This window comes from Convolutriloba macropyga, chromosome 5 (genome assembly GCF_964194025.1).
Source record: "Convolutriloba macropyga chromosome 5, txConMacr16.3, whole genome shotgun sequence".
In the NCBI taxonomy this organism is placed as follows: Eukaryota; Metazoa; Xenacoelomorpha; order Acoela; family Convolutidae; genus Convolutriloba; species Convolutriloba macropyga.
This window is the reverse complement of record NC_134472.1, coordinates 1,563,654-1,590,509: the sequence shown is the minus strand read 5'-3', so window position 1 is coordinate 1,590,509 and position 26,856 is coordinate 1,563,654. Positions and strand designations below refer to the sequence as shown.

The 26,856-nt window shown below is 36.0% G+C and overlaps 2 protein-coding genes across 2 annotated transcripts; both read left to right on the top strand.

Moving 5' to 3' along the window:
• Positions 1–364: 364 nt before the first annotated feature.
• Positions 365–4,423, top strand: LOC142339031 (uncharacterized). The gene has a single exon (XM_075388654.1). The coding sequence runs from the start codon at positions 567–569 to the stop codon at positions 4,146–4,148; it is 3,582 nt and encodes a 1,193-aa protein (XP_075244769.1). The 5' UTR covers positions 365–566; the 3' UTR covers positions 4,149–4,423.
• A 4,572-nt stretch (positions 4,424–8,995) lies between these two features.
• LOC142339030 (uncharacterized) lies at positions 8,996–25,454 on the top strand. The gene is made up of 6 exons (XM_075388653.1): positions 8,996–9,193; positions 15,410–15,587; positions 15,954–16,220; positions 16,675–16,803; positions 16,895–16,961; positions 23,691–25,454. Exons 1-6 carry the CDS (start codon positions 9,003–9,005, stop codon positions 25,307–25,309), a joined length of 2,451 nt encoding a protein of 816 aa, XP_075244768.1. The 5' UTR covers positions 8,996–9,002; the 3' UTR covers positions 25,310–25,454.
• The last annotated feature ends 1,402 nt before the right edge of the window (positions 25,455–26,856 follow it).

Here is a 26,856-nt window from a genome sequence, read left to right as displayed (position 1 = left end):
TTTTTGTTCACATGCGGCATTTTGACATTGATTTGTAGTTTGTAAAATTTTTTCCGCTGATTTTTTGTGCTCATGGTTTTGCCAATTCATCCATTGTCCATTATAGGGCTAGTTTTTGTTATAGGGCTAGTCAAAGAAATTTTTTCAAATTGTGTTGGGTCTCGTTCTGCTATGTTTTTTATTTCGTCGCCAAGATTTTGCTCCGACCATATGACGTCACAATTTGTTCAAAGCTGCTTTTTTGTTTGACACAATTCAGCACATGACAAAATTCAGATGTAATAATGAGGACCTGGTGGTTCTGACGCTTCTATTGTCTCTTTATGTTTCTTTTTCAAATGAAACGCTTGATAATTTCAGATAGATGACTTGAATGAAGTCCTTAGAAGCTTCTGTGCTAGTTGAAAGGTGCTGGTGCGTCGTTCTGCCCGTGGCACCTAGGTTGTCCAACTTTCTGGTACCACCTTGATAATCGCAGACGGTGATTCTGAAAATCTTGTTCAAATATCTCAACTACTGAGGTCAGCTGTGTACGGCTAACGAGGTGTCGGAATAGCTCAGCAATAATGTCGAAACGACGCTCGAGAAGTGTGACTGAAGCACTTCAAGATGCTGAAGATTTGACGGTACAGCTGAAAGATCAACTGGAATTTGACAATTCAGCCACCATGAATGTGCGGCAGAAACTTTTGAATGCGTATCGCGAAATAATTCTAGAAGATCTGGACTTCGCAGTGGAAAGGAAAGTTGATATTGAGCTGTGGAACCACTGTTTCAGACAATTTATTTCTGCAAAACAGCAGAAGTCCAAAGACCGAAAGAATCCGAAAAGATCCGAACTGCAAGCCAATTTGACTTCGTTTTTAGAATCTGCAAATGGGTTCTATATTGTGCTGCTTCATGAGGTCTGCCTCAAGTTTCGGATAAGTGATGTTCCGGGGTTTGTGGAATCAGAAAAACTCGGTATGTTCTGTTCCGATTGTCAAGTTGCAGACAGTCGAGAAGCAAAGAAGGTTCCAAATAAAGCTTCTTGTCAATATTTTGTCCAGGACTCTCTGATTCATCTCGGTGATATTGCAAGGTACAGAAGTTTGGTTGAGCAGGCACGTGACTATTATGACAACGCGATTGTTCTCGGACCTTTGAACGGGAAGCCTTACAACCAATTGGCAATTATTCTGCAAATGAAAAATGATGAAAATCAGCTGGAGACTTTTTTCTATCTCATTAGAAGCATATCTGTTAAGCATGCATTCTCAGGCGGTGTGGCAAATTTAACTACTACTTTGACTAAGTGGTCTCAAAATGAGAATCATGAGAATCTGTTTTCGGAAGTAGGTGAAACGTGGGCAGAATACGAACGAGTATTCTGCTATTTTAACTCTTTGGTGTTCTTTTTGCAGGATTATGACTTGGCTACCGAAGCCAGAGATTACCTGGTTGCGACGTTTCGAAGCATTTTGGAACAGAATATAGATAGCATAAGTTGGAAAGATTTGGTTCGGATGATTTTTGTGCTTATCTTCAGTGTTCGATCAATATTGTTCTCTGGTGAAAATGTGGTGGAGAAATTTTCAAGCAAGTCTATAATGACGGAGTTGACTGAACTTTCAACAATCGAAAGAGATTTTTTGGGTCTAACAACTGATGTGTCGATGGCTGTTTTTGGCTGCCTTTTGAAAATTTTGGCAGAAGTTGATGAGCCGGGCGTGCTATTTATAAGTCCAATTTTACCTGGATTGAAAGTTGTTCTCGATTGGTTGAGCCAAGCTTCATTTTTGCTTGATTTTGTGGAATTTGAAAGACGGCAATTCATATGGCCACTGCTGGTTAAAGTGGTCAATGCTTTGACTCGAGGAGCAGACGAAGATAACTTTGGCATTACGGACACAAGTAATACCAAACCACTGTGTGAAGACTTTTTGATCCAAGGATTTGTGCCTTTGCGCGAAACATTGGGCAGATTATCCCTGCCTTGTAACGTGAAAGAAGTTTTGAAGGGGAAGTCGGCGACTGCGGCGAGAATAAAGAGGATTTCTTTGAATGTGGAAAAGTTATGTGAGATAAAACCCAAACTGATAGAGGCTGCAATTGTCAATGGACGGGTCTGTTTTGACACTCTAGTTACGGCTAAGGGTGATAACGAAGAAAATAACTGCCGGCAAAGATTTTTTGGTCCAGGTAGAGTGAAAAGGACGGCACACCAAAGCGGAAATACAAAATCTCAAAAGCAAATTAAAAATAGCCAGTTAGGTCAAATGGACAAGGTTTGTTTGGCGACGAAAACAACCAGCAACCATGAACCATCTAAACCAGCGTTCTTAGAATCAGCCAAAGTTAATGAAACGAGAGGTCACGCCAAGCCGAAAGTTGCGGCAACCGAAGCTGTAGATAATAAGAATCGCTCAAATAATGCTTCGAAAAATGTCACTTTTGGAAAAGAGCCTCCGAAAACGATTGATCGATCTCCATCACCTCACAAAGCAAGCGCGGATGTTTCCTCAGTGAATGAGTTTCCTGTTCTCGGTGCTACAGCGAATCACAATCAACGACCATCTTTTAATAGGCAACAACCCGGGTTCTTAGCCCCGAATAACGTCGCCAATATTCACCCGCCCATGGGCCCAACACCTCGTTTTAACTCGCCCCGAATGGCGATGAGCTTCCCAGGGGTTCAAATGAACGCCAATTTGAGTCAGAGTCTCTCTCAGAATTTATCCCAGAATCAAGTGAGCGTTATGGAGAACAATCAGAAAGTTGATCCAACTTCGCCGCCGGTACCTCGCAGGTATTCGCAACAGAAACGAGAGCCAATGACAAACAATTTCTTTCCTTTAAGCAATCCAGGAATGATTGGGAACTCCAGTTCTGCAGGAAATGGCGAAAAAGCTCAGCAGGATTTATTGTTTCCGTCGAATACGTTACAGCCTGGATTGTTTCCACCTTTTCCTCCACCACCGCTACCTATGGATGCAATGAATGGTAACGTTTCTGCTAGTAATATAGCAACAAATAACAAACAAAGAGACTCAGACCCTTTTGCGAACTTTCTACCCGCAAATATACAAAGCAAGAGCGATGGGCCAAGAGATATTAATAACGTGGGTATTTCAAATCAAACTTCATTTTTGCAACCAATGAATAATCCGATGGTCAATGCATCTTTTCAAAATGTCAGAAAGCCTATGGATCAGGAATTTGCTAATTCTGTGAAACCTTACAATTTGACATTGAGGAATCCGGTTCCTGCGACTGGTATGACTGCCCTGGGACCTAACGTGAATTTTGCGAACCACGCAGCAGTATTTACAAACACCGAAAAAAATCAGCAATATGTTGACAGCACTTCTGGTGAACAGAACTCGACTTCTATTAGAAACGGATTTCCACAAGGAAACAGTGACTCGCATGTGCCTCCAGGATTTGACTCCTTTTTTCCTGCTTTTTTGAACAATCAGCAATCCCCAGTAAGACAGAAGCAGCACACTCCAGAAAGATTTCCAGGAACTGATGTCTTTCCACCAAGGTTCTCCAACCCTAACTTTTCCAGACAGACCTCACTTAACATGGATAATACTACAATGATGAAGGCCAACTTCCAAAACACTGCTCCTAATAACGTGCCAAGTATGGCACCAAACACAACCTTTCCCTTGCAACGTCAAATTTCAAACCCCACTTCGCTGCCGAGTTTCGACCCCATCTGGTCAAACAGTCCAGTGTTTGCAAGACTGAACTCCAATAACAACAGCAACAACAAACCCACTGCTCCTCCGGATTTAATGTCTCTGGATACTTCCAAACCAATGAACCCTGTAGGACCAGGAAGAATGCCTGGACCACTCCAAATGGGAAATGCACGTCAGCAGCAGAACTCTAACATCGTTCAGAGCTTGTTTGAATCTGCAAGCATGCAAAGTAGCATGAATGCTGGACCGTTTCAGAGGCAGAATTCAGAAGGTGACGGGAATAATCTACTGGCTGGTTTATTTGGAAATATGAGTGCGTTTGAACGAGGAAACGCAAACGTTAACACTAATCGTTCAAATTTTGATGAGCAGCTATTGCCTGTTCAGTTAAGACCACAAGACTCATTGCTTGGTCACCAAGGTGGGTTTATGTCTTCAAGATTTGACTCAAATGGCTGACAGCATTGATTGAGAGCGTTGCTATTTTGTTTTCTGATATGGAAACTTACTGCCATTGATCCGCGCATTTCCGACGACAAGTCACCACCTCAAGTCATCGCCTCATACCATAGCTCTGAATATTATTTGGCAAATAAGGAAACGATGACAAATTATGGCAAGTTAAGTGGACTAAGAAATGGCAGAGAGGAGGACTATCAAGTTGGCTGATAATTCGATATTCCAATTAACAAAACTGCAATGGAAACTGTATTGAGTCGCTAGAGAGAGAGAGAGAGAGAAAAAAAAGAGGCGAGATCAAATATATCTAGAAGGTATCGAGACGTTGTTTTGGTTTTTAGCTTAGTATTCTTCCCTGGGGACTTATGTGAACGTGACAGAAATCACTTCTGCCGTTGTAACGATCAAATAAGTTTGAGTTAAAGCTGTAATGTTTAAAAACTGTGGGTTGAGTAAAATTAATTTTTTGCAGAAGTTATTTCTGATATGTGGAACAATGCAGATGGCGTTTAATTATGTATTTTACAATATATTAAATTGAGCTCAATTTTAATTACTTCATTATTTAACTTTTAGTTTCTTGGGAGTTTAGTCTCTTGCTAATTAAATAGTCCTTATTTTACAAAAGATTAAAATCGGGGTGAAATGATAGAGGGGTTAAACGATAGAGGGGTTAAATGATAGAGGGGTGAAAAAATCGGGGTTAAATGATAGGGGGGTTAAATAAATAGGGGTGAAAAAGCAGGACACCGAATATTAGGATGGAGTTCTTTCCTGAGCTGAAATCCCAAACTCTTCCACTGTGTTTTTAGCTAGGTATATCTAATTCAAATTGATCTTAAAATTATTTCATCTATGAACTGATATTCAGTAACTCAAAGCAACACGAAAGATAAGAGTATTCGCTAAGGAAGGAAAGACGAGGTCCAAATTTAAATTTCGGACTTTTTACGGTGTCATTTTCCGTAAAAGTGTGATTCAATCATTTTGTAGCAATTATTTGGTTCATGTGGCCCTGTATTTTTTGCTCACTCGATTTTTCCACTGACCATTTGACCTATCGTCCTTAGAAACGGGCTAAACTGGTAACGCCTAAGGGCATTAAATCTTTGTAAAGTACTCTTTGAGCTGAACGTGTCAGTATGTATACGCTTCAACAAAACTGCTGAGATGATATGATTTGTACGTCAATTTCCGGAAGTTTAAATCCCCCATTCTCGTGGCCCCCACCTACCGATTGAGTCTAGTTTCCTTAGTCTTAAGCAGCGTACTAGCAAAATCTTCCTCGAGCCAGTACTTTGAACCAAGTTCTGGCCAAACTTTCAGCAATCAAGTTTTTGTATTGAAAGTTCTTTCACTGATTCAAGTGGGAACTGCCCTAATTAATCATAACATGACATCTTATCAGTTGTTTTGTTAATCAAAATTGTTCTGACCGCTAAAATCTTTCACAATTCTTCATTAATCTGACGCACTGTTGAGGGGTACATCCAATTTTTTACATGCGTTTTACAGCATTGTTTATTTTTAAAACACTCGTTGGTTGAAAAAAATGCAAGTTCCCATGAGCAACTTTGAAGTATTTCAAAATCCTACCGAATTCTTTGGCGAGGTTACCTGACATGTAAACGTATTCTTGGGGTTTTATGTAGGTAAGCCGCAAATTCTATTACGCTCTGGGTCGTGAATGATCCATTCTATATGTAGCTTAAATTCGAGTCCTGATTACATACTTTATAATGTTTTCGTTCGTTTTTTTTTTTGCTTTTTTTTTAGTCTTGGCTAAGTCAGTCCAGTTTGAGGTCAGAGAGTTTGACAACGTCTTATTGTTTCGATCCCACTTTAGTGGGGGAGGAACTTTATACTCAAGCGGGTTTTTAGTCAACTTTGGCCGTTCGATGTATTCATCGTAAAGTTGTGAGTGATATCATTAAAAAGCCCGTCCAACGTAGATTTTGGAATTAAACAGATTTTTTTTTGAAATTCGTTGTTTCCACGGTTTTATCGAGGTTTAAAGTTTTGCGAATAGAAGACGGATCTCCGTTGTTTCTGTTCACATTTTCCTTAATTTTTTTAACTTATTGTCAACTTTGCAAAGAAATTGTTTGTAAAAATTTCGTTTTTCGCTAACTTAACTGATGTATCCAAAATGCATCATATATTTTTGGTACAACTAATTATTTCATTTCGCAAATCAGCTATTTCTCGAATACTTGTTACAAGTAGGTTGTTTTAGTCGTACGCGCGGCTATATCATGGTTAGTTTTGTTCTCTTCGTAGGTGAAGAGAACAAAACACGTACATTTCGTAAGTGCTCTTTTTTGTTTAATACAGGCGAGAATGATTTCAAATCCAGTTTCAATCAATGAAAATCCCAGTAACATACAAATGAGCTCAATTAGACAAATTACAAATTGGGTTTTCAGGATGAGCTCATTGTTTTTATTGCTTTGCAAATCGTTTTTTGTAAAATTAAATTGAATTCTTGTATTTTGCTGTTTACTTTTATTCGCAGTCTCTTCACTTGGTCTTATTAATCAATTAAACCCAATTGGCTTCTTTAATTGGTTGAAGTAAAAAAACCATGTTTTAATTTGATATCTAATGGCTCTTTTGACTTTGTATATATTTGTTTTTAGAAATTAACATTGAATTTTTGAACTTTGTATCGTTTTCTTTTGTACTGTTTCAACTTGTAGCTTTGTAAATAAAGACAGTTTATTGCTCATTCTTATGTGGAGTAAATGTTGGTTGCGCATTTTTTTTTACTTTTTTGCGCAATTTTGAAGTTCTTTCGTTTACTTGACAAATTATAGCATTAATGACAGGTTCAGTTTACATTTTAAAATGCGGAATTGAAAATTGTTAATGTTTTTGATGATCGTTCTTGGTTTTTACGACTGACATCGTTCTATGGCAAATTTTATTAGATTTTTTTTTTAGTTTTCCGAGTTTTTGTTGTCCTTTTTCTAGTTGTTGAACGTATTGCAGATTATCAAAGATCGCAATGCCTGCCTCTCGATGTATAAATGAACCAATTGTTGACTTCAGTTCATAGCTAAAGGTTTTAATGACTCAAATGAATAATTTCAGAAAATAAAAGAATTAGTCTCATACTGAATTTCATTTTTGACAGGTCTTACCTAATTTTTGCTGAACCATTCAACACTTTCCTCATGGTTATATGCTGAGGTTATATGGTTTATGATGTCTTATGATAGCTTTAATGGTTTCAAAACTGTATTTTCTTAAAATTGTTTTTGAAATTTTGAGGTCTGCGCGCAATTTTTTTGTAGCTTTATGACTTAGTGACTGTGATAACAAGCACAATTGGCTTCCTAATGATTTGCAAAGTGATCCAGTTTTGTTTTGCAGTTGTAAGCTTAGTTTATGATTTTCAAAATAATTTAGAAATCAATGGTTTGTTGAACTTGTCTGTTTTTTACTTTTACTTCTGCCGATATCTTGCTAGTATTTGTAAAGACGGGTCGCATCATCTTTCTAGCGACCTGAAATCCCATCTTTTTAAGTGTTTTGTTTTCAACTAATGTTTTGTTGTCTATGATATTACGCATTTTCTTTTCAAAACTGCGATTTTTGGATATCTGCCCGTATTTTGGTTGGTTATTTTTGTTTTTTGCCACGATATCACTCTAATGGGGAGGTCTTTTTCTCCTTGAAAGATTGGGAAAGCGCAATTGAAGCTATTTAGTGTTTTTGCTCAATTGATTATGGTTTTATTGGCTGCGACACCGTGTTCTTGTTAAGTAATTTTTTTTTCTAAACGTTTTTGTTTTTCGTTCTTGAGGTCTCACTTGTTTCCTGAAGAGATGAATAAAGAGGTCCCAATTTCTCCCACAATTATACATCAAGGGGAATGAATGAACCTTTTTAATTATTTCAGTTTATATTTAATGATTTTAATTCCATAGAAATTAATGGTTTTCAAAAATGAATTTTTTTGAACTTTTCCCTTTCTGCTGTTTTTTGTCGAATTGTTACAATGTTGCTAAGGCCAGGCCCTATGATTTTTTCGTGCAACTCAGCTTAGTTTGTATTGTTTAGGTATGATCTGATGCCATTTTGGTTTTGTTATTGTTTTTTTAAATATAGACTTTAATATCAACTTTTGGGTGTAATTAATGTTTGTTGTTATTTGAATTTTAAATTTGTCTTGTCTGGTATTCTCGTTGATGGCAGGTCTCATCGGCCATTTTATGCGGCATTAATTTTTTGTGGAATAATTATGAAATTGCTTTGAGTAGTTTTAGCTCGTGGAACTTCTGGCACTTTATTATCACTTTCTCTCAAGCGAAATATAAATTATATTAGTCCTCCCGGTATTTTTGTTTCCGTTTTGCACGATCGATTTTTCGTCTTGACACTTTTGAGTTTTTCACGCTTGACCTCTTGAATTTTGTGTTATCTAATTGTCTCATTACGAAGACTTTAAACCGTTAACTTTGTTCGCAACAGTTTACTGCTAAAAGTAATCCAAAGTGCAGAAATTGGTTTTATTTTAGATCTCAGTAGTGGTCTATAATGAGCTCTAATACTATCCGTTATGATCCATAGTGTCACGTATACCCCCTGATACACGTTTTTAATGTTTTTGTGCAAGCTCTTTGACCATTTTGCCTGGAGGGGATATCTTCCGGTAGTTTTAATTATAGGGTTAAATGGTAATTTACTAAGAAGCAGGGTATCCCCTAACTCCTAGATTTTTTCCTAAACATTTAATGAATTTTTTGATGAAATCCAGTTGGGTTCCTTTTAAATTCGTCAATCAATCTTCTCAATTCGTGGAGTTGATATAGTTTGCGTTAAAATGGGTAGAATTCTAGTTTGGGTAAAATGGTCTTTAACAATCGCTCGAATGCTAGTGATGAGAATGAAGAACAGACACCTTCATCTAACGCAGAATCTGACCAATCAGAGATAAGTTCTGACGATGATGAGTATGCGGCGTCTGTTAGTGACCAATCATTTGGATCTGAGGAGACAATCAAGCAGTGTGTCAACAGAGCTCGAGCTGCTCTTAGCAGGTAGGGTGAACTATGTACTTTGGAATCAAGTTAAATAGTGAGTATCTAAGTTATTTTTTTTCAATTGTTTTTTTTTCAATTTTTATTTGAGTAAATTTTCTTCAGTTCTGATATCAAATTCTCCGTAAGCGACTTGTTTTATTCCCAATTTATTCAGCCAATTGATAAGTTGAGTTTTTTGTTGTTTACTTGGAAAATACCAGAAACTTGTAAGGGAAACTGAAAAAAAACATGAATTTGCAAACGTTTGCAAAACTGATTTTCTGAGTAGCTACGAGCTGAATGGAGCTCTTGTTGTTCTCTTCATTTTTTCGAACTTTTTTCCACGCTTCCATAAAATTTGTTTTTGCTCATTCAATAATTTTTGGCATTACTATGCCATACTCTTGAAAAGTAAGGTACTTTCTCTGCAATTTTTCGACATAATTAGCACCCGCGATTTTGAAGTACAAATATCCAATATACATAGTAAAATCAAGCTGCGAGCGCAAAATGGCGTGATTTGGGGAACCATATTTGCGTCAAAATTACCTGCTAATCCCCTCCAACTACGGGTTCTCCTTACAACAATGGTTTGAGGGGAATACAGTATTTTCCATTTAGTGGAGAAAACGTATAACAATTTGGCGTTTTGAAGAAAATTGTAGAGCAACGCAAAATGGGGATAACATTGCAAAGAGACAGATCAACTAAACTGCGGGCTTCGATACCGGGGAAACGTGAAGAAATGATTCCAGGAAATGAAGGGCATTCCCTTATGGTAATCCTAAAAATAGTTCACGCTAAGCAAATCATATACGGTTGCGTTCATCAGAATCCTTTTGCAAGGCGTCAAAGGCTGCTACGCGAGCGTTGAACAACCGTTACAATTATTGGCAAAAATGGCCCCAGTTGTATTTTCGAAGACTTCATTTCCACCTTGTGTGAAAGAAGATCAAGATTGTTTTATCGAAGAACCCTTTGATCTACCACTATTTAAGACAAACTTTTTGGAGATCACTATTATTCATAAACTGACATTGTCCTTTGTTCTATTTTATTTATGTGATCTTTTATTAATCAGTGGTAGGTGTGTTTTCGTTCCGACCCACTTGGGAGGGGGGAGGAGGAGGAGGTACTATATACTCAAACGTGTTTTTTTGTTCAGTCAATTTTGGCCGATCGATATATTCATCATAGAGAGTTGAAACTGGTATCATTAAAAAACTCGTCCAGCCTGGAATATAGAACTAAAAAGAATCGTTTATTTTCATTTTTACTGTGAGTTATCGAGATTTAAAGTTTTCCGTATTTTTTACCACGATCTGTTAATTTTTAATGACAATGTTATTTGTTTTACTTTTAAGGATAGAGGAGGCTTGTCAATTGGTTTTATCCGAGTCTTTTGGTTGATACTTTGCTTATTTTTTGAATTTATCAAAAACGGCTCCTAATACGGTATTTTGTCCCACTTGGTTTAATTATGCCGGAAGGTAGAGACTTCCGCTGTCGCAATTTCTGAAATCTCCAAAAAGGGTTGGTGTTAGTTTCGCTTCCTATAGGAATCTTTTGGATTTTAAATTTTGCTGTTCTTTCGAAAAATTATCTCAATATTTATACAAAATGCATCCTTTTTTTAGTTTGAGATATTTCATTTGCTAATTAACATTTTTTTGCAAACCTATGGAAGAATTAAGCGTTTTTGGGGAGACGCCAGAAAATTAGGGCTAGGTTTGCACTCATCTTAGATTCTTACAATCAATAATCATTCGGATTATATTGGGGCGAGGTCTTTTTCAAATAATTTTTGGAGTTTTGTAATTTTTTTATTTATTTTCATTACCCGCGAGATTGATTTCAAAACAAAACCCAATAAATGACAGATCTGACATAAAGCAAAATGAGGCCGAATGAATTTATATTTTTTCTTCAGAGAAAACCTCATAGTTTTAATGGCTTTGACAATGTGGTTTCAAAAACTTCAATTTTTTTCTTTTGACTTCATTTGTCATTCTTTTTGCAGCTTAATGACTTCGTCTTTTTAATCAAAGATCCAATTGGGTTCTGTGAAAGCTATTGGCGAACCTATTCAATGCTTTCAGTTCTTGCCTAATGCCTCTTAGGACTTGGATTGTATTTATGTCATTGATGTTTGCTAATTTTTTCTTATTTCCGTCCACATGTAGCTTAGTCCCAAAATATACAGAAAAATTAGTTAATATGTTCCAATTGAATTTCAAAAATACTTTTCATTGGTTTTTGTTTTTTAACCAATGGTTTCTTGACTTTCTTTCTATGAATTGTCATAAAACTTTTTGTTTTTTCGTATTTCCCTATTTTTGAGGCTGTATTTTTCCTCCTTCAAGTTATCACATTAAAGATATCTTGAGTTGGCACGGAAAGAATGCGCGAATTTTTTTAAGATTTCAATGAATAGCTCTATTAGGTTCGAAACCGTTCTCTCGCAAAATTAATTAGATTTTTAATTTTGCTACTAATTGTCGTTTCTTGTTGTCGTGGGTATATTCTTGACAGCCAGAGCCCGGATTCCCTGTTTAGATTTTTAAATGCATCTGTGTACTGATTTCAGTTTTTAGCTAACGGTTTTAAAGAATTTCAATTAATTTGTTTTAAAGAAAAAATTTTTGTATTTCCCTATTTTTCGTATTGTCAACAAGTAACTTCGTCTCTTCATTGACAAGGCTCATCAATTTTCTGTTCTTCCAAGCAATATTTGCGGCGTTAATTATGTTTTCACTTGGCTCTTTGGTGATTAGAAATGTGTTTCAATAAGAATATCGTTAGTTTTCGATGCTGATAACCATTTGTGGTTCTTATTCTGTTTGATAACGGTTTCACAAAGAAGCTTTCAAAACAGAAGTCATTTAAAATCAAGGGAGAACCAGGCAAAAAGTTCAAATCTTTTTTGTCACTTTAGGGTTTCCATTGGTGGATGAAATTTTGAGTTCTGTAAGTTTTTCTGCCGTCTTTTGATTCGGTCTCACTGATAACAAGCATACGTGGTTTCCTGAGCAGTTGCAAATTAATCTTTTGTTTTTATTTGAAAGTTTATGGTTTGTTTGAGTTTTTGAGTTTCCATGAAAAATGCGACTTTTGAGTTGTCACTTTTATCTTATTTCTGTCAGTTTTGTAGCTTCATCTCTGCCTCTGGACAGGTCGCGTCTACTTTCTAGTGAACGAAGATCCCATCTTTGTGACGATTTTTTTCCCAACCAATGGTTTCCTCACTTTGGTACTACGCATTTTCGTGTGAAAAGTTGAAAAGTTGTTGTGCTGGTTTTGCTAGGTATCAGCTGAGCAGGCCGTTTATTGCCATGCTAAATTTGTATTTTATCTTGGAGGATTTTGCATTGCCACAGAACTGTTATTCAATCAAAATTGAAGATTTTAAGTGTCTTGGCCACCAAAAAGCCAGCATGTGCTATCAGAGAACCCGAATGCAGAGCTAACACTTGAGTTAAAGCTACTGAAATATTCACTGAATTTCTGAAACCTCCATTTGACTGTTGTGGGTATTAGCTCTTCTCGTGTATCTTTAAGCCCATAAATTGCAATCATATCACGTGTAGCATAGAAAAAGCTATCTAAAAATGAAAAGCAGTAGTTGATACCTGATGGGCGCGGCGGTCAAATCTATCCAAAACGTTAGTTTGTTGATTCTAATGCCAGTGGGTCTAGGAAATAAAGCACCACGGAAAAAAACCACTTGACTTTAGATAGGAAATAAACCCCCATGGAAAATAGTAAAGTGGGGGCTATTTGCGTGGGGTTTATTTCCTATCTAAAATGAAGTGGGGCTTTTTTCCGTGGGGTTTTCTTCCGCAACCGAGTGCCAGTCGGTAAGAGTAACCATGATTTCACCCTCGCTCATAGAGATGGATCAGCATCGGGTGTAATTAATTTCTATTTTTTTGCTCTTAGTTACGGCAGTTACAGGTTTTCAAAACTGCGCACTGACGTTAAACAGGAAGACTTGTATTTTCTGCAAGGCACAGTGGCCTGAAGCAGTTTTGTTTTTTGAGTATGTGGAGAATCTTTGTGTTTGAATTGAAGCAAGTTTTTTGTGTTTCTGTTGCTGCTGGACGTTATAGTTCAATATCTGCTTATTGATGTGCACAAAATTTTCTTGCTAATCGACTATTCATAAACAGTTAATGAAGTTTCGGATTACAGAAAACGTTTATTAATAGCCGCACAGCGATAGCTTAGGCTATTATTGGCGTTCTCTTGGTTTTTTTACAATTCAAAGAATTTGAATTGTATTGGGGCGCGCTGTCTTTTTTATTACGACTCGAAGTGGAGTATTGGAGAAGTCCTTTTTTTAAATCAATTTTATTGGAGTGATTTTTGAAGCGAGAAATGAAACGCGTGACAAAATTTGGAGTGATTTTGGTGCTGAACAAAGGTGAAGAGCGGAGCGAAAAGAGAGTAGTTTTTGTTCATACCGGTGTTGTGTGCGAGAAATTGATGTGTGAAAAAATTTTCTCTAAGCGAGCAAAATTTTTTTTTGTTCACGTGCGGCATTTAAAAGCAGTTTTTTTGCAACTTTTGATGATTATGAGGTTTGATTATGATATTGTATTTGTTTTAGGCTTGTATTGATAGAGATTGAAGGTTTCAAGTATTTAATTAGAGTTTAATGCTAATTTGGAGGTTGTTGATCAGTTTTGGTGATTTTTAGACGAAATTTAATGATTTTTTGCCTGCTTTTTTTTGTTTTAATGCTTTAAGTGGGATTCGAATAGAAGCTTTTTACTTGAGGAATTATTCAGATACCAATTGACTAGAGTTTTCTTGGTGTAAATCATTTTTTTCTGAGGAAAAATGACAGAAAAATTGACATTTTAAACCATTTTTTTGGCAGTTTTTCTTTTTAATCTTAGACAAGTTTCTTAGCGTATTGTGACTTGCCCATTGCTTTGCGAGCTTTTAATTGCAAAGGAACTTTTTTTCGGCTTTATGTTTCCTTGTTTTATTAAAAAAAAACTCATTAAAAAGTTTTTCTAATTTTTTGTTCAATTTGTTTTTGAATGCCCTGTCTAATCTTCCTTAAGTTTTTTAAGGCATTTGTGGAGGTTTAGGGTGCACACTAGTTTGTGTGGGCAGTTTTTTCCTTCGAGTCGTTTCCGAAATTCTTCCGGCTATGTTTTCTTTAAGATCTGTTCCCACGTTTTATGATTTTTGAAGTCAAATTGGAGTAGTGATTTTGTCACGCCGAAAGAGGAAGTGGAGCGAAAAAGGGAGTGGTTTTGCGACGTGAATTTTTTTCGCTCTAATTTTGAAGTAGAGTGAGAAAACGGTGTTTGAACAAAAATTCGCTTTCTCGCTGGTTTTTTGTTCACATGCGGCAATTTCACTTTGATTTTTACTGTTTCAATTTTTTGGATAGGATTTTTTTTCTAAATGGTTTTCTCAAACCATTTATAGTTCATTTTGGGCCCAGTTTTTTGTTTGAACCAAATTTTCATTTCTCGCTAGTGCTTTTTAGTTCACATGCGGCGTTTTGACATTAATTTTCTGTTTTTGTTTTAAATTTTTTATTTGATTTTTTTCAGAAATGGTTTTTCCAATTCAATCATAGTCCGTTCTAGGTCTTGTTTTTTTTTTGTTTAGTCAATGAAAATTCTTTGAATTGTACGTCAGGAGTTGCCCTGCTATGTTTTTTATTTCGTCGTTGCGGTTTTTGTTATGACCATATGACGTCACAACCACTTCAAATCTGCTTTTTTTCATTCGTTCATGCAATTTCAATTGAATTGCGTGCGTGACGTCATTTTTCGCTCTTTGTGGAGCGAGTTATTTGTTCATTCCCGTGATTAAATTTTTGGTCACACTTGACGTACTTCACTCTCAAAAATGACTTCCTCACTTTGAAATTGACTTTTATTTACTTTAATTCAATGAGATAAGGTCAAATGGGTATGTGCCACTCGACATTAAGGTTATTTGAGAGCAGCTAATAAAGGCAGCAAAATTTATACAGATTTTTAATCAAAATATAACATATCAGCCTTTAATGAAAAGAGGATTTTTTGTGTCTTTTCTACTGTATTTTTGAGACTGCAGATCTACGAAGCTATTGCGGCTATTTTCTGGCAATCTGCCAGCTATGTTTTTTTAATAAATTTCACCTTTAATAATTTTGGTAGAAATAATTTATAGGGCAGTTTTCTGATTAACGTGAAAAATTTTAAAAAAGCGCAGTAATTTTCCTAGGAATGAATTTGATGCCAGTTTCTCGTGGTACTGCGTGGCATTTGACTGTGACTTCAACTTGACCTTTGACCTGTACAATGAAGAGATAGAGGAAGAGTTTTCGACTGTGGTTTCTTGTTGTTCCAAACTACTTGAAAGCGACGGAAGAGAAGTGGACGCTCTTGAATGCATAAGGAAGGTATGACAGTGCTTAAATCAGATTGGTTGAAAAATATTTTTGTAAAATTATTGATAGCATGTCTCTGATAATGGTGTTCACTTTTTATCCCCGCCTAATTCAGTTCAGTTGCTTCAATAAAAGTTGTATAGGAATATTTGTGCTGAAAACGCGACAATATTACCGGACAGTATTACTCACTGAACAGCACTTAGCGAAAATCCTTATTCCATTGGAACCGCCTAATACGCATTCAGCAGATTATAATTTTTGAGCCCATCAAAATTGATGCAGAATTACTTAATAATTGCTTTCAAAATAGGTAGTAATTTTTTTTGCGCATTTTTCGATTGCAACGTTGGAAGAAACTTCTGTTGTTATTTTCAGGGCTTATCTTTGTTCCCATCAAATCTCACGCTTAATCTGCAGAGCGGGAAGTTGATGCTTTCCCATGGCGAAAAAGAAGCTGCGGTCATCAATCTGTGGAACTGTTGCAAGAGAGAGGAGACATCAGCTGATGAAATTGACGAGGACAGTGTGGATTTGAAGAAAGAAGCGATTTCTCTGTTGCGGACCAATTTCATCGACCAGTGGTTCTTTCGAATGCTAAACGACAAACGTAGAAATCTCAATTACAAATTGGCTATTAAACAGGTGTGAGAAAGCTGCTTCAAAGATTACTACACGCTAGAAAAGCAATTTTTGGAGATTTTTTCTCTGAAATGTACCAATTTTTCTGATCTTATTTTGAGGCAAAAACACATTAGATTTTTGCTCCTGTTTTCTAAAGAGATGATTTTTCGCCTGAAGATAACTGCTTGAACGATTCGCTCCCCAAATTTTGAGATGTAAAAGAAGATTACATTTGAGAAAAAAATGAGCCAAGTCAAATGTAACTGAAATTGTTAACAATAAGGCAGTGTTTGATGATTGGGAAATCTTTTATTAGCAGTAATTTTCAGTCATTTCTGGTGAGAATTTTATGTGAAATTGCCTGCTTACAAGCAGTGTTGTAAATTGTTTCTGATAATCTGACAAAGGGTAAGTTAAACTGACATTACACCTACTTCAGTTGAACTATTGTGCAGAGGTCATTTCAATGTTTAAGGTATTCAGAGACAAGTTTAGTCAACATGAGGCTGCTGTGGCTCTGGATTTGGGGTCAGGGACTGGACTACTGACTGCTTTTTGTGCACAAGCTGGGTTCAACAATATTGTAGCCAGTGACAAGTCACCAGTCAGTGTCGAAATAATTTATCAGCATTTAAATATTGAATACCTTTTATTACTTTCGCATATTGAACTGAATTCACTTCTAATCTACTTAGATGATGTGCTGTGTTGCTAAAGAAGTGTTGCGCTGTAATCAAATTATGGAGCACAGAAATATCTCAGGTATGGCATTGAACTAATAGGTACTACTGTAACAACCCAACTGTAGCATTAAGTAAAATCTGACTTTCAACTGCAAAAGTCAGTTTTTTTGTAATGGTACCAAAATAGCCAAAACTATTCGAACCCAGTGCAATGCATTCCGGATATCCAACACCCGGCTGCTACACTGCTATACTCTGTGGTGAGCGAAAAATTTACTCTCTGTTGGTTTGATCTGATGATGGAAATCAAAAATGCCGTCTCGGATAATAAATGGCGTGGCATTATTGGAAACATGGTTGTGTACATCATGTTCAAGCCTTTTATTATAAAGTGGTGCTTTCTATATTATTGTTATTCTATTTACGTCTAGTATCCTCGGAGTAGAATGCGGGTTCAAAGCCTTTTATTCAACGAACTGTTTTTTACCCTTTCCAATTCTTTCAATGAAATTCAATCAGAGGAAATACAAAATTAGGGGGTTTATCCAATACAATTGCAGCATTATTTTTAGCATTCAAATATTCCTTCCAATGATGGGAGGAATGAAATTCCTCATACCTTTTAGGCCTAACTTCCATGATTTCTAATACTCGGCCTTAAACCTATTTTTTCGTAAATTGTTGCGTAAATTTTATTGAAAATGAATTACTGGGTATACAAATTACCAGTGGTTTAATTTATACGTACAGCAACTGCAATGATTTCTAGCCATTTTTGTCTCTAACTAAGCTTTTCTATTTTTTTATCTATACATGTGGGCACTCCGCTTTCTGTCAACAAAAAAAAATTTTTCTCTCGACCAATTTTGGCATAGATTTTTTTCTTTCATTTTCCTTTAATTAATCAAATTGATATTGCATTAAGCCACCAGGGCAGAAGTCTTGTGGACTGTATTGTCCCGTTATCTGTCCTTTCCGGGTCTCAATTGATATTTAAATTTATAACTTTGTTATTCATTTAATATATTACTTGAACCCAGATAAATAAATTCTTTCTTTCTTTCTTTCTTATCTCGACAAACAACTGAAGCAATGACAATTACCTGCAAATCAATTTAAATTGATCGTGTAACTTTTCTTGTCTGTCTGTCTGTATAAGTGTATGCCATCTACGGTGCCTTTGCTTCATGTATCTCCATTTGTTCCTGTCAGTTGCCAGTTGTAGCAGATGCTGGTTCCAGGATTGTATGCGACTAAGATTTAGATGTCGAAGAATGATGTGTTCGCAAGATTTCTGGAAGCATCGCAGATTAGTCTTTCTTTATCCACCTGAGGCTCTATTCCACTACTCTTTAGGTTCTGAAAGAAAGAATTATAGCCGTAGTTGGGATTTTCTCATGCGTAGAGCAAGTCCTAGATGCTTGCAACGTAGATACCCCGCATGTACTTTTTATTTCATGTTTTAATCGTCATCTATATTCGTCAGCCGAGTTATTCGTTTTAGGCAACGCCTTTTGACAGATTCAAGGCTCAGTCTTGTTTTTATCTGCCACGTTTCACATGCATATTGCAGTTTTGAGTTAACAGCCGCTTTGCAGAACTTGAGATTGATCAAACTGATAACTTCTGGACTTTCCCAGAGAGGCATCAGAGCGCTGAGCTTTTGGGCCGCTTTGTTTTTTCTGTAATTAATTTCATCTGTAACACTTCATCGGATGTCATTATACTAACTAGGTTAATTAAGGCGGAAACGTAGCCGATCTCTTCATTGTTGACCCGAACACTTTTTGACCCGATCGGTATCGCAATTCAGAATCATCCCTTTGCAATTTCCTTTGTTCACTCTGAGTGGGAATGAGGGAGCCTTCTCTTGGGCTGCGTTTGTTATTGACTGTGTCCAGTTAGAGGTGTTGTGTCGTCGTAAAATGCAAGGTGTTTCATTGCTACCCTTCTCTACTTCGTTCCCCCACTCGTTTTTATCTTATTGAGAGACCATTGCTTTGTCTATTGCTATTCAGCATAAATTAGGTGAGTATACACAGCCCTATTGGCCTCCTGCCCTATTTACTTTGAAAAGAGGCGTTATTTTTCCATTAATAAACTCTACTTCTTATGTGTTAGTAATTGTTCCGACCCCACTTGTGGGGGAAGGAACTATATACTCAAATGGGTTTTTTTTTTGTTCAGTGAATTTTGGCCGATCGATATATTCGTCGTAGAGAAATGTGAGTGGTATCATTAAAAAGCTGGTCCAGCGTAGAATTCAAAAGTAAAAAGATTTTTTTGAATTTCGTTTTTTTCGAGGAGTTATCGAGGATTGAAGTTTTGTGTGAACAATGGGATCTTTAGCATGATTGTTCACTTTTAGTACAATTTTCTTCAAACTAAGATCTTTTTTACGAAAACATTAATTCAAATTTCTATAAAAAGAATAAATTTTGAGTTCGTAAAAGTTGAATGCAAGGCGATAGAAAGACTAGTTCTGGTCTCATAGGGAAGTTCACTATCAAAAAAAAAATCGAACTCTAATTGAGAGCCCTTTTTTTAATAAAACTTTTCTCTTTTTTGCTTTTTTAAGTCACCTAGAGACAAGTCACATTTTATATCGACGTTCTATTAATGACAAAACTCCTTTATAGTCGAATGAAGCGCAATGAACAAAAAACGTCGTTTTCAAGGAATTGCTCATGTTTTTTTTTGGCTTCGATTCTGAGTTTTCGTAATTTTGAATGAAATTTTGAATTTCTTTTTGAAGTTTTACTATTTTTTTGGAGTCCTATGGTAGGGATTCATTGACTAACAGTGCAATATGTTCCATAATGAGCATTAAGTGAACATGTCTATTTCATTGAGGGGGCGGCTAATGGCTGTTAAGACTTAAAAAATAATTTTTCGAATTTTTTTTTGAATATTAAAGAATCATAATCTTATTATAGTGAATTGTAAGCCAGTCCAGGGGTGAGAGCACCCTCTTCCTTCCTACTGCAACCAAAATTAAACTGGTTAGCGGTTTTATCTTCTATCTATTGGTTATATGACTTCAATGACAAAAAATTTCAATTTTTTAAAATTTTTTTTGGATTTTTACGTATTATTGGTTACTTTTGAAATCTTATCACATTATCCAAATATTGACAGTTCCCATTAGCTTAAAAACGATGTTCTGTGGATGACCAATAAAAATTTTAAACAAAAATTTATGGTTTAAATGGCTTCGACACGTTCTTCTTGCACTTTTCTACTGATTTTTTGGTTTTCTCCTGTTTTTTTTTTGTTGTTTTAATAGTCATTATACTTACTGTGATCTCATAATGAATACCTATGCATGGCAAACATAAATGTACTGCCACCGGGGCATCTTTGAGCGTTTTTATTGACTTCCGTTGAAAGCTATTGAATTTAATGTCTGTTAAAATAAAAATCATTTTTCGAAAATTTTATTTGAACAATAACAATTCCTAAATTTTTCTTGAACTGTTAGTGAGTTTCAGTATTGACTGGACCCACTTGCTTTTTACTGCGACTAAAAATATTCTGTTTAGCTGTTTTATCTTCTAGCTATTGGTTATATGACTTCAATGACAAAGATTTCAATTTTTTTAAATTTTTTTTTTGGATTTTTTGAATTATTGGTCACTTTTGAACTCTTTATCACATTATCCAAAGATTATTGTAATCCAATTGGCTTAGAGAGGACGTTCAGTGGATCACAGAGAAAGTTTTCAGAGAATAGCTAATGGTTTAATTGTCTTCGACACTTTCTTCTCGCATTTTTCTACTGAATTTTAGTTTTTGCTGTTTTTGTTATTGTTTTCTGTCATAAGACTTATTGTGATGTCTTTTTAACTATCTATGCATGACAGACATCATTTTCCTCCCTATGGGTTATATCTGAGCATCGTCATTGAGCTCCGATGAAAGATTGAGTTTACTGGCTGTTAAGGGTTTAAAAATAATTTTTCGAAACTTTTTTGAAATTCAACCATTCCTAATTTTTTTTCGTGAATACTCTTGGTCATTGTTGGTTCTAACAGAATCCATTTCCGTTCTACTATAGCCAAAATTAATCTGGTTAGCGGTTTTATCTTCTACCTATTAGTTTTAAAACATCAATGCCACGAGAATTCATATTTTTTTGGGTACTTTATTTTGTTTTTCGATCCTTTTGAAATCTTATCACATCATCTTACTGCTGAGAGTCCCTATTGGTTTAGGGAAGAAGTTCAACGGATCATAAATAAAGTTTTCAGGGAAGAGCTTATGATTTGAGTTGCTTCGACATTTTCTTCAGGCACTTTTCTACTGAATTTGTGGTTTTTGCCTCTCTCTGTTGTTGTTTTCATAGTCATTAACTTGTTGTAAGGTCTTATTGATGAAATACGATTGGCAAAAAAACTTATTGTCCCCTCGAGGCATCATTTATTGTATATACTGGCTTCCGTTGAAGGCTAATGAATTTAATGGCGTTGATAATACGTGTTTTCCCGCAATTTTCGTGCGTCTAATGTATTTGTTTATATTTGTTGATTTTTTGAAATTATATTGATAAAAAAGGTTTTCCCATTGCTCCTGAAAAATTAATTTAAAATTGAAGAGTGTTTAGTGAAAAGTTCATTTTTTTAATGCCTTCGACCCTTTTGTCGCTCAATTTTTTTTCCTGAATTCGCTGTTTTTGTTCTTTAGGTAGCCGTAAATTGCTCACAGATCTCATAGGCTTGTAATTGAGGACTGAATGAATGATGTTGCTCGAAACATTCAGTATATAGCGAATAGGTTCCTTTCGTCAAATTTAACTTCTATTCATCAATCAGATGTCCCATCGAATTTCGTGTATTTCAAGAAATAACATATATATTGATATTATGTGCCACTGTTGTTTCGTTTTTCTGAACGTTTATTGAATGGCCATTTTTTGCGTTTCTTTTTCTCTTCCTTCAGAACAATCGCGTAATAACAGATCCCAATGGTTTTTAAATGTGGCCCAAGTAAACTTATTTAATCTTTCAGTATAAATCCTTCAACTGAAATAGCAGAAATAACAACTGAATTAAAAATACATATTCAGATGATAGCTATTGATTTTAATGGTAGCAAAGGTTTGTGTTTTCGCAAATCGTTTGTAATTTTTTGAGTTTCTCTTTAGATTGTTTCTATGGCATAGTCTGACCACAGACGGGTGCTTTTGGTTTTGTAATGACTTTTTAGTAATTTATCAAGGATTTTTTTATTAAAAACCAATGTTTAAGATTTTTGAATTTTCTTGGTGCAAAAAATGTTGATTAATTTTTAAGTTTCGCCTCACTGTTCGTTCTTTTTGTCGGCTTGTTACCTAGTCTCGTTAAGAAAACTTTTCATCTGCTGTATAGTTAGTAAAAGGTAAACTTGTGTAGTTAAGGTTTTATCTGACTGCATTTTGACGTTGTTACCAGGTGCTTTTAAATTTAGATATTCATTTTTTGCCGCCAAAATTTTGTTGGTGCTATTTTTTTTCTAGTCTCTTCAATGTCAGGTCACGTTGGTGCTGTAATGAAGCATGGCATTAGTAATTCAATTAGTAGATAGAATGTGTAACGATTGTTTTAAACTCAAACATCTATTTTTGTTATCTCTTGATTTGGTTGACATTTTAGTCAAAAATGTAGATGAGCTCGGGTCGGAACATCATGTGCGAACGCACATTAACGAGCCGCCTTGTTTAGCTTCAAGAGTCTATTGATCTTAGCCGAGTTTCTATCCAAAAGGATGTTCAGCCCAAGTTGTGAAAAGCTGCGTTGAAGACAAGAAAGACCACAAACAGTGGTTACAGCTCTCACTAATTTTAGCTCTCAATGAGCTCCGGACGCAGGGAATTGGATCAAAACAAGATCTTACGGCCTGATTATCGATTGGCATTCGCGTGTTGTCATATCCAGGATGTTTTTTGAACATTGAAGAGCAATGCTTCCAAGAACTCTTTTTTCTCTTTTTCAGATTTCTCAGTGTTCGTAATTTTTGCACAACTAAGGGAAGTTACAATTTTTCGAGTTGGCCTCTGAGGACAGGAGAGCAAAGTGTGAAATAAATTTATCAACGGGGTTCCATTCGCATCTAAGCTGGCATGTATGCGTTTCAACGACATGCGACATGACTGTCTTTCGATAACATGGCTGAAAGTGTTGATTGGAGTAGCACTTTTCTACAGTAATGATGGATGGTACTACAATTTTCATAGTGCATAAAAATTTAGTAATTACTGTAAAGGTTAGGGAGGAAAATCGTTGCCATTTTCGTCAGTCGTTCATGGAAAGCAACCGAGTGTTTATTTTTACTTAATCATATTTGAAGCTGCCTCTACCTGTAGTGCTATCATTTTGTTGGGGCCATTGCATTCTTTTCGTTCTGCAACTTTTTTATCTTCAAATTTTGGAGTTTTGACGTGGAAGCGTTTCCGGAATTTCAAATCTCTGTTAAAATTTCCGCAATTAAATCCTTTTATTATCTAGGGCGTTTTGTAAGTTTTTTTTTGCAAAATTATCGTAACGTTATTAAAAACCCCGACAAATTTGTATTGGTAATTTGAAATTTGTGTTGTGTAAATTTCCATGGGCTAGTCAGAATTCAAATATGCTTTCGGTCATTCTAAACGAAATGCGGTAAGGTAATAATGATGAATAAGCTAATAACTATAAAACAGACCAAAAAGGAATTGAGCTGAAATGCAATCTGAGATGTTGAATCGGTTTTCTGTAATTATTACTTTTGTTGACAGCTGCTTTGTATAAATTATGAGCTTAAACGGAATGTTCTCAACATTCTTTCTTTGTTTTAGTTGTGTGCAGTTCAGCTGAAAAATTGCAGCTGCAATCCCCAATAGTCCCCCACAAGAAAATCGATGTGATAGTTACCGAGATCTTCGATTGTGCATTCTTTGGAGAGCACGTGTTGTCAATTATGCACCAGACATGGAACAACTTAATGTCTCAATCTGGAATCCTGAATTCCGAAGACATCATTTGCATTCCCATGAAAGCAACAGTTTACGCCGTGGCCGTAGAAAGTCGTATTCTTAAGAGAAGCTTAAATATCCATCAAAATATCAACCGTGGTCTAAAAATGCCTGACGTTTGCGTGGGTCGAAGAGATTCGGCTACTTATGAGAATTTTATGCTCAGTTCGAATCTAGAAACGTTTGCAGTTTTATCCAAGCCTGAAGTTTTATACGAAATCAATTTCCAAAAGTTAAGGGATAGCACTTATTCGAAGTCCTTTGAAATCGCGAAGACATCGACTTTTGAGTTTGAGTGTTCGGGATCGTTTGACGCTATCGTTGTTTACTTCGATGTTCACTTGTCAGAAAGTTTCAGAATTACGACAAACCCTGTTGAAAAAGAGTGTTACAAATGCTGGGGTCAAGCAGTGTTTCCGTCTGGAGTAAACAATAAATTGGTTGGAGCCGATTCGCGAGAGAATTTCAATTTTGCTGTTCAAAATTTAACCGATTTATCGATACGAACTGTTGATTTCGACCCTTTAGTTGATGAAATTTTCTGGACGGACGATTCTCATTTTATCTCTTGTTTGAATAATTCTAAATTTTTTGAACTTACTCTTCGTGACTTTTGTTTGCAAAACAATCTTGACAATTTTTCAGAAAACAGCTGCGCTTTCCTAGTGTTGTCTGAACCTTCGCTTCTACCCTTTTATTTACTTTCTGAACTGAAGTTTTTCAAAATATACATCGAGTTAATTATAGAATCTGAAGAAACCAAAGACATGTTTATCAAGTTTTGCGGAAGAGTTGTGCTAGAGAACAATTTGTCCCAAAATTCTATCCAGTTTATTGAAAGTTTTGATCACATTTCTTCTGGAAAACCATCTCTTGTTTATTTTGATCTCATACATCTCTCGGGAAAACTTAATGAAGTTGCGCTTCAAAAATTCTCTGAAATGAAGCCAATTGTTTCAGACACTATAGTTGTGCCAAGAATTTTGAATGTTTACTGTCATCTTGTTGATTCGGAAGAACTGGCAAGCAATAACGAGATTCTGACTGATTCAAATCTATGTGGCGTTGAAATGAAGAACACGCTCGAGATGTTCAGATCAACGTCTGTGCAAAGTGTTGACCTAAACTTTGTCCAGTATAACAAAATTGCCGATGTTTTCCAAGTCGGATCTGCTTATCTTTTTTCTGCTGAAATCTTTGAGTTTGAATTTGAGATTGAGGCTGAAAAAATGTGCAGCTTAAAGTATCCTGTTCTGCTATTTTCGTACGGCGTTCAGTTTGCAACGAACAGCTCAGCTGAAATTACGACTCATGATGTGGATAATGATTTCAAGCTTTGTGGTGTGTCTTTGCTGAACGAGTTGCAGTCAATTAAAACATCGACAGATGTCAAACTAAAAGCTGTTTTGCAGAATGGTATTTTCACTTCTGTAATTATTTGATCTTCTGTATAGCTGGAATGAGGTTACAAGTCCTTCACCTTGTTAGTGACTCTAAGCATGAAGTACCTAAATAGTTTTATCATTGGGTCAATAATTCTATGATTGTCCTAAAGCCTTTAGAAAAATTCAATGGTTTTCAGACGTGTTCTTTATCATTTTTCTGAAGGGTTCTGAATCAATTGTCCAACTTTGAATGATATTTAAGTGGTCATGTAATCTACCCGATTTGGCGCCTAGTTGATCAGAGATGAAATCATTTTTTCGCTAGTTACTGGTTTATCGCTTTTGGTACGTTTATAATAAATAGTTTCCTTGTATATTGAATCAACACTGTTTAATTGCTCTCGAACGAAGTTTGAACCAGATATTGTAAATAGTCTTTTTATGCAAAATTTTTGCTTGAACGTTTTCTTTTGGAACATTCCTCGGATTTCACTTCTTGAGTGATTTTTAAGCTTGATCTTTTGAGTAATTTGAGAATTGCGCTTTCAGAAATTAAGTCTGCTGCTAAAATGAAAACGATTGTGAGCGATGAGCATACATTGACCGTATTGGGTAGAGGGTAATGTCACTGGCTGTCGTCACAGAGGACGCGGGTTTAAACCACTCCCGAGGTGTTATTTGTTAGAATATCGATCAAACTATAGTCTTAAACTTAGTGAGAATTAGAAAGAAAGTTTAACTTACCAGATTAGAAAGACAAAAGCAAATTGATTTTAATCAGAGAATTTATATAAATGAATCGTCAAGAAATGGTGCTTAGAATCAATATTCGGTTCAAATTGGTGAATCTAGATAACTAATATTAGAGTGAGATTATTTGATGTAAAATCTTCCCAGCATGTATTGAATGATTATGATACCACCGGAAATGTGAACGAATTCTTAGAAAAGTGTAAATGCATACCATCTATGGTATCCCCTGCGACTGATTTCTGGGAAATTTGCAGAAGCAAACCATATTGGGTAACCCTTGCGACCCCCACTGTAAATCATGGTGCTAAGATTATTTTTGTATCTTTACTTTCTCGCACTGATAATGGGTATATATACAGCTGATTTTTGAGCCTTTTTTTATCCCCAAAATCAAATCACCATCTTGATCTAATAATCAGATCTCTCCTGTAAATCTCTAAATTCTACTGTAAAATATCAGAGGACAGGAGTTACTCACAAGGCTACAAGAAGCAGGGTAGTGGTCTCAGTCTCAGAGACCCTCTTCAACGCCTTGGTCCTCAATGGTCTGCCAATGAGGTATGAAAGTTTTGTTATACAGGAACGCTTTCACCCGGCAACGAACTTCACAGAGTTGAGGAAAAGGCTGCAGAACTTCCCTGAGAGCGCAGCACAGAGGCACAAGGGACAAAGTGGTTCAGTGGCACTGGCAGTGAAGCGTGACTTCAAGAAGGGACCCAAGAAAGGAAACTGCTTTGTGTGTGGGATCCCCGGACACTTTGCCAAGGACTGCAGGAGGAAGGAGACAGCACAATGCATCAATTGTGGCGAGAAAGGTCACCTAGACAGGGCATGCAAGAGACAAAGAGATG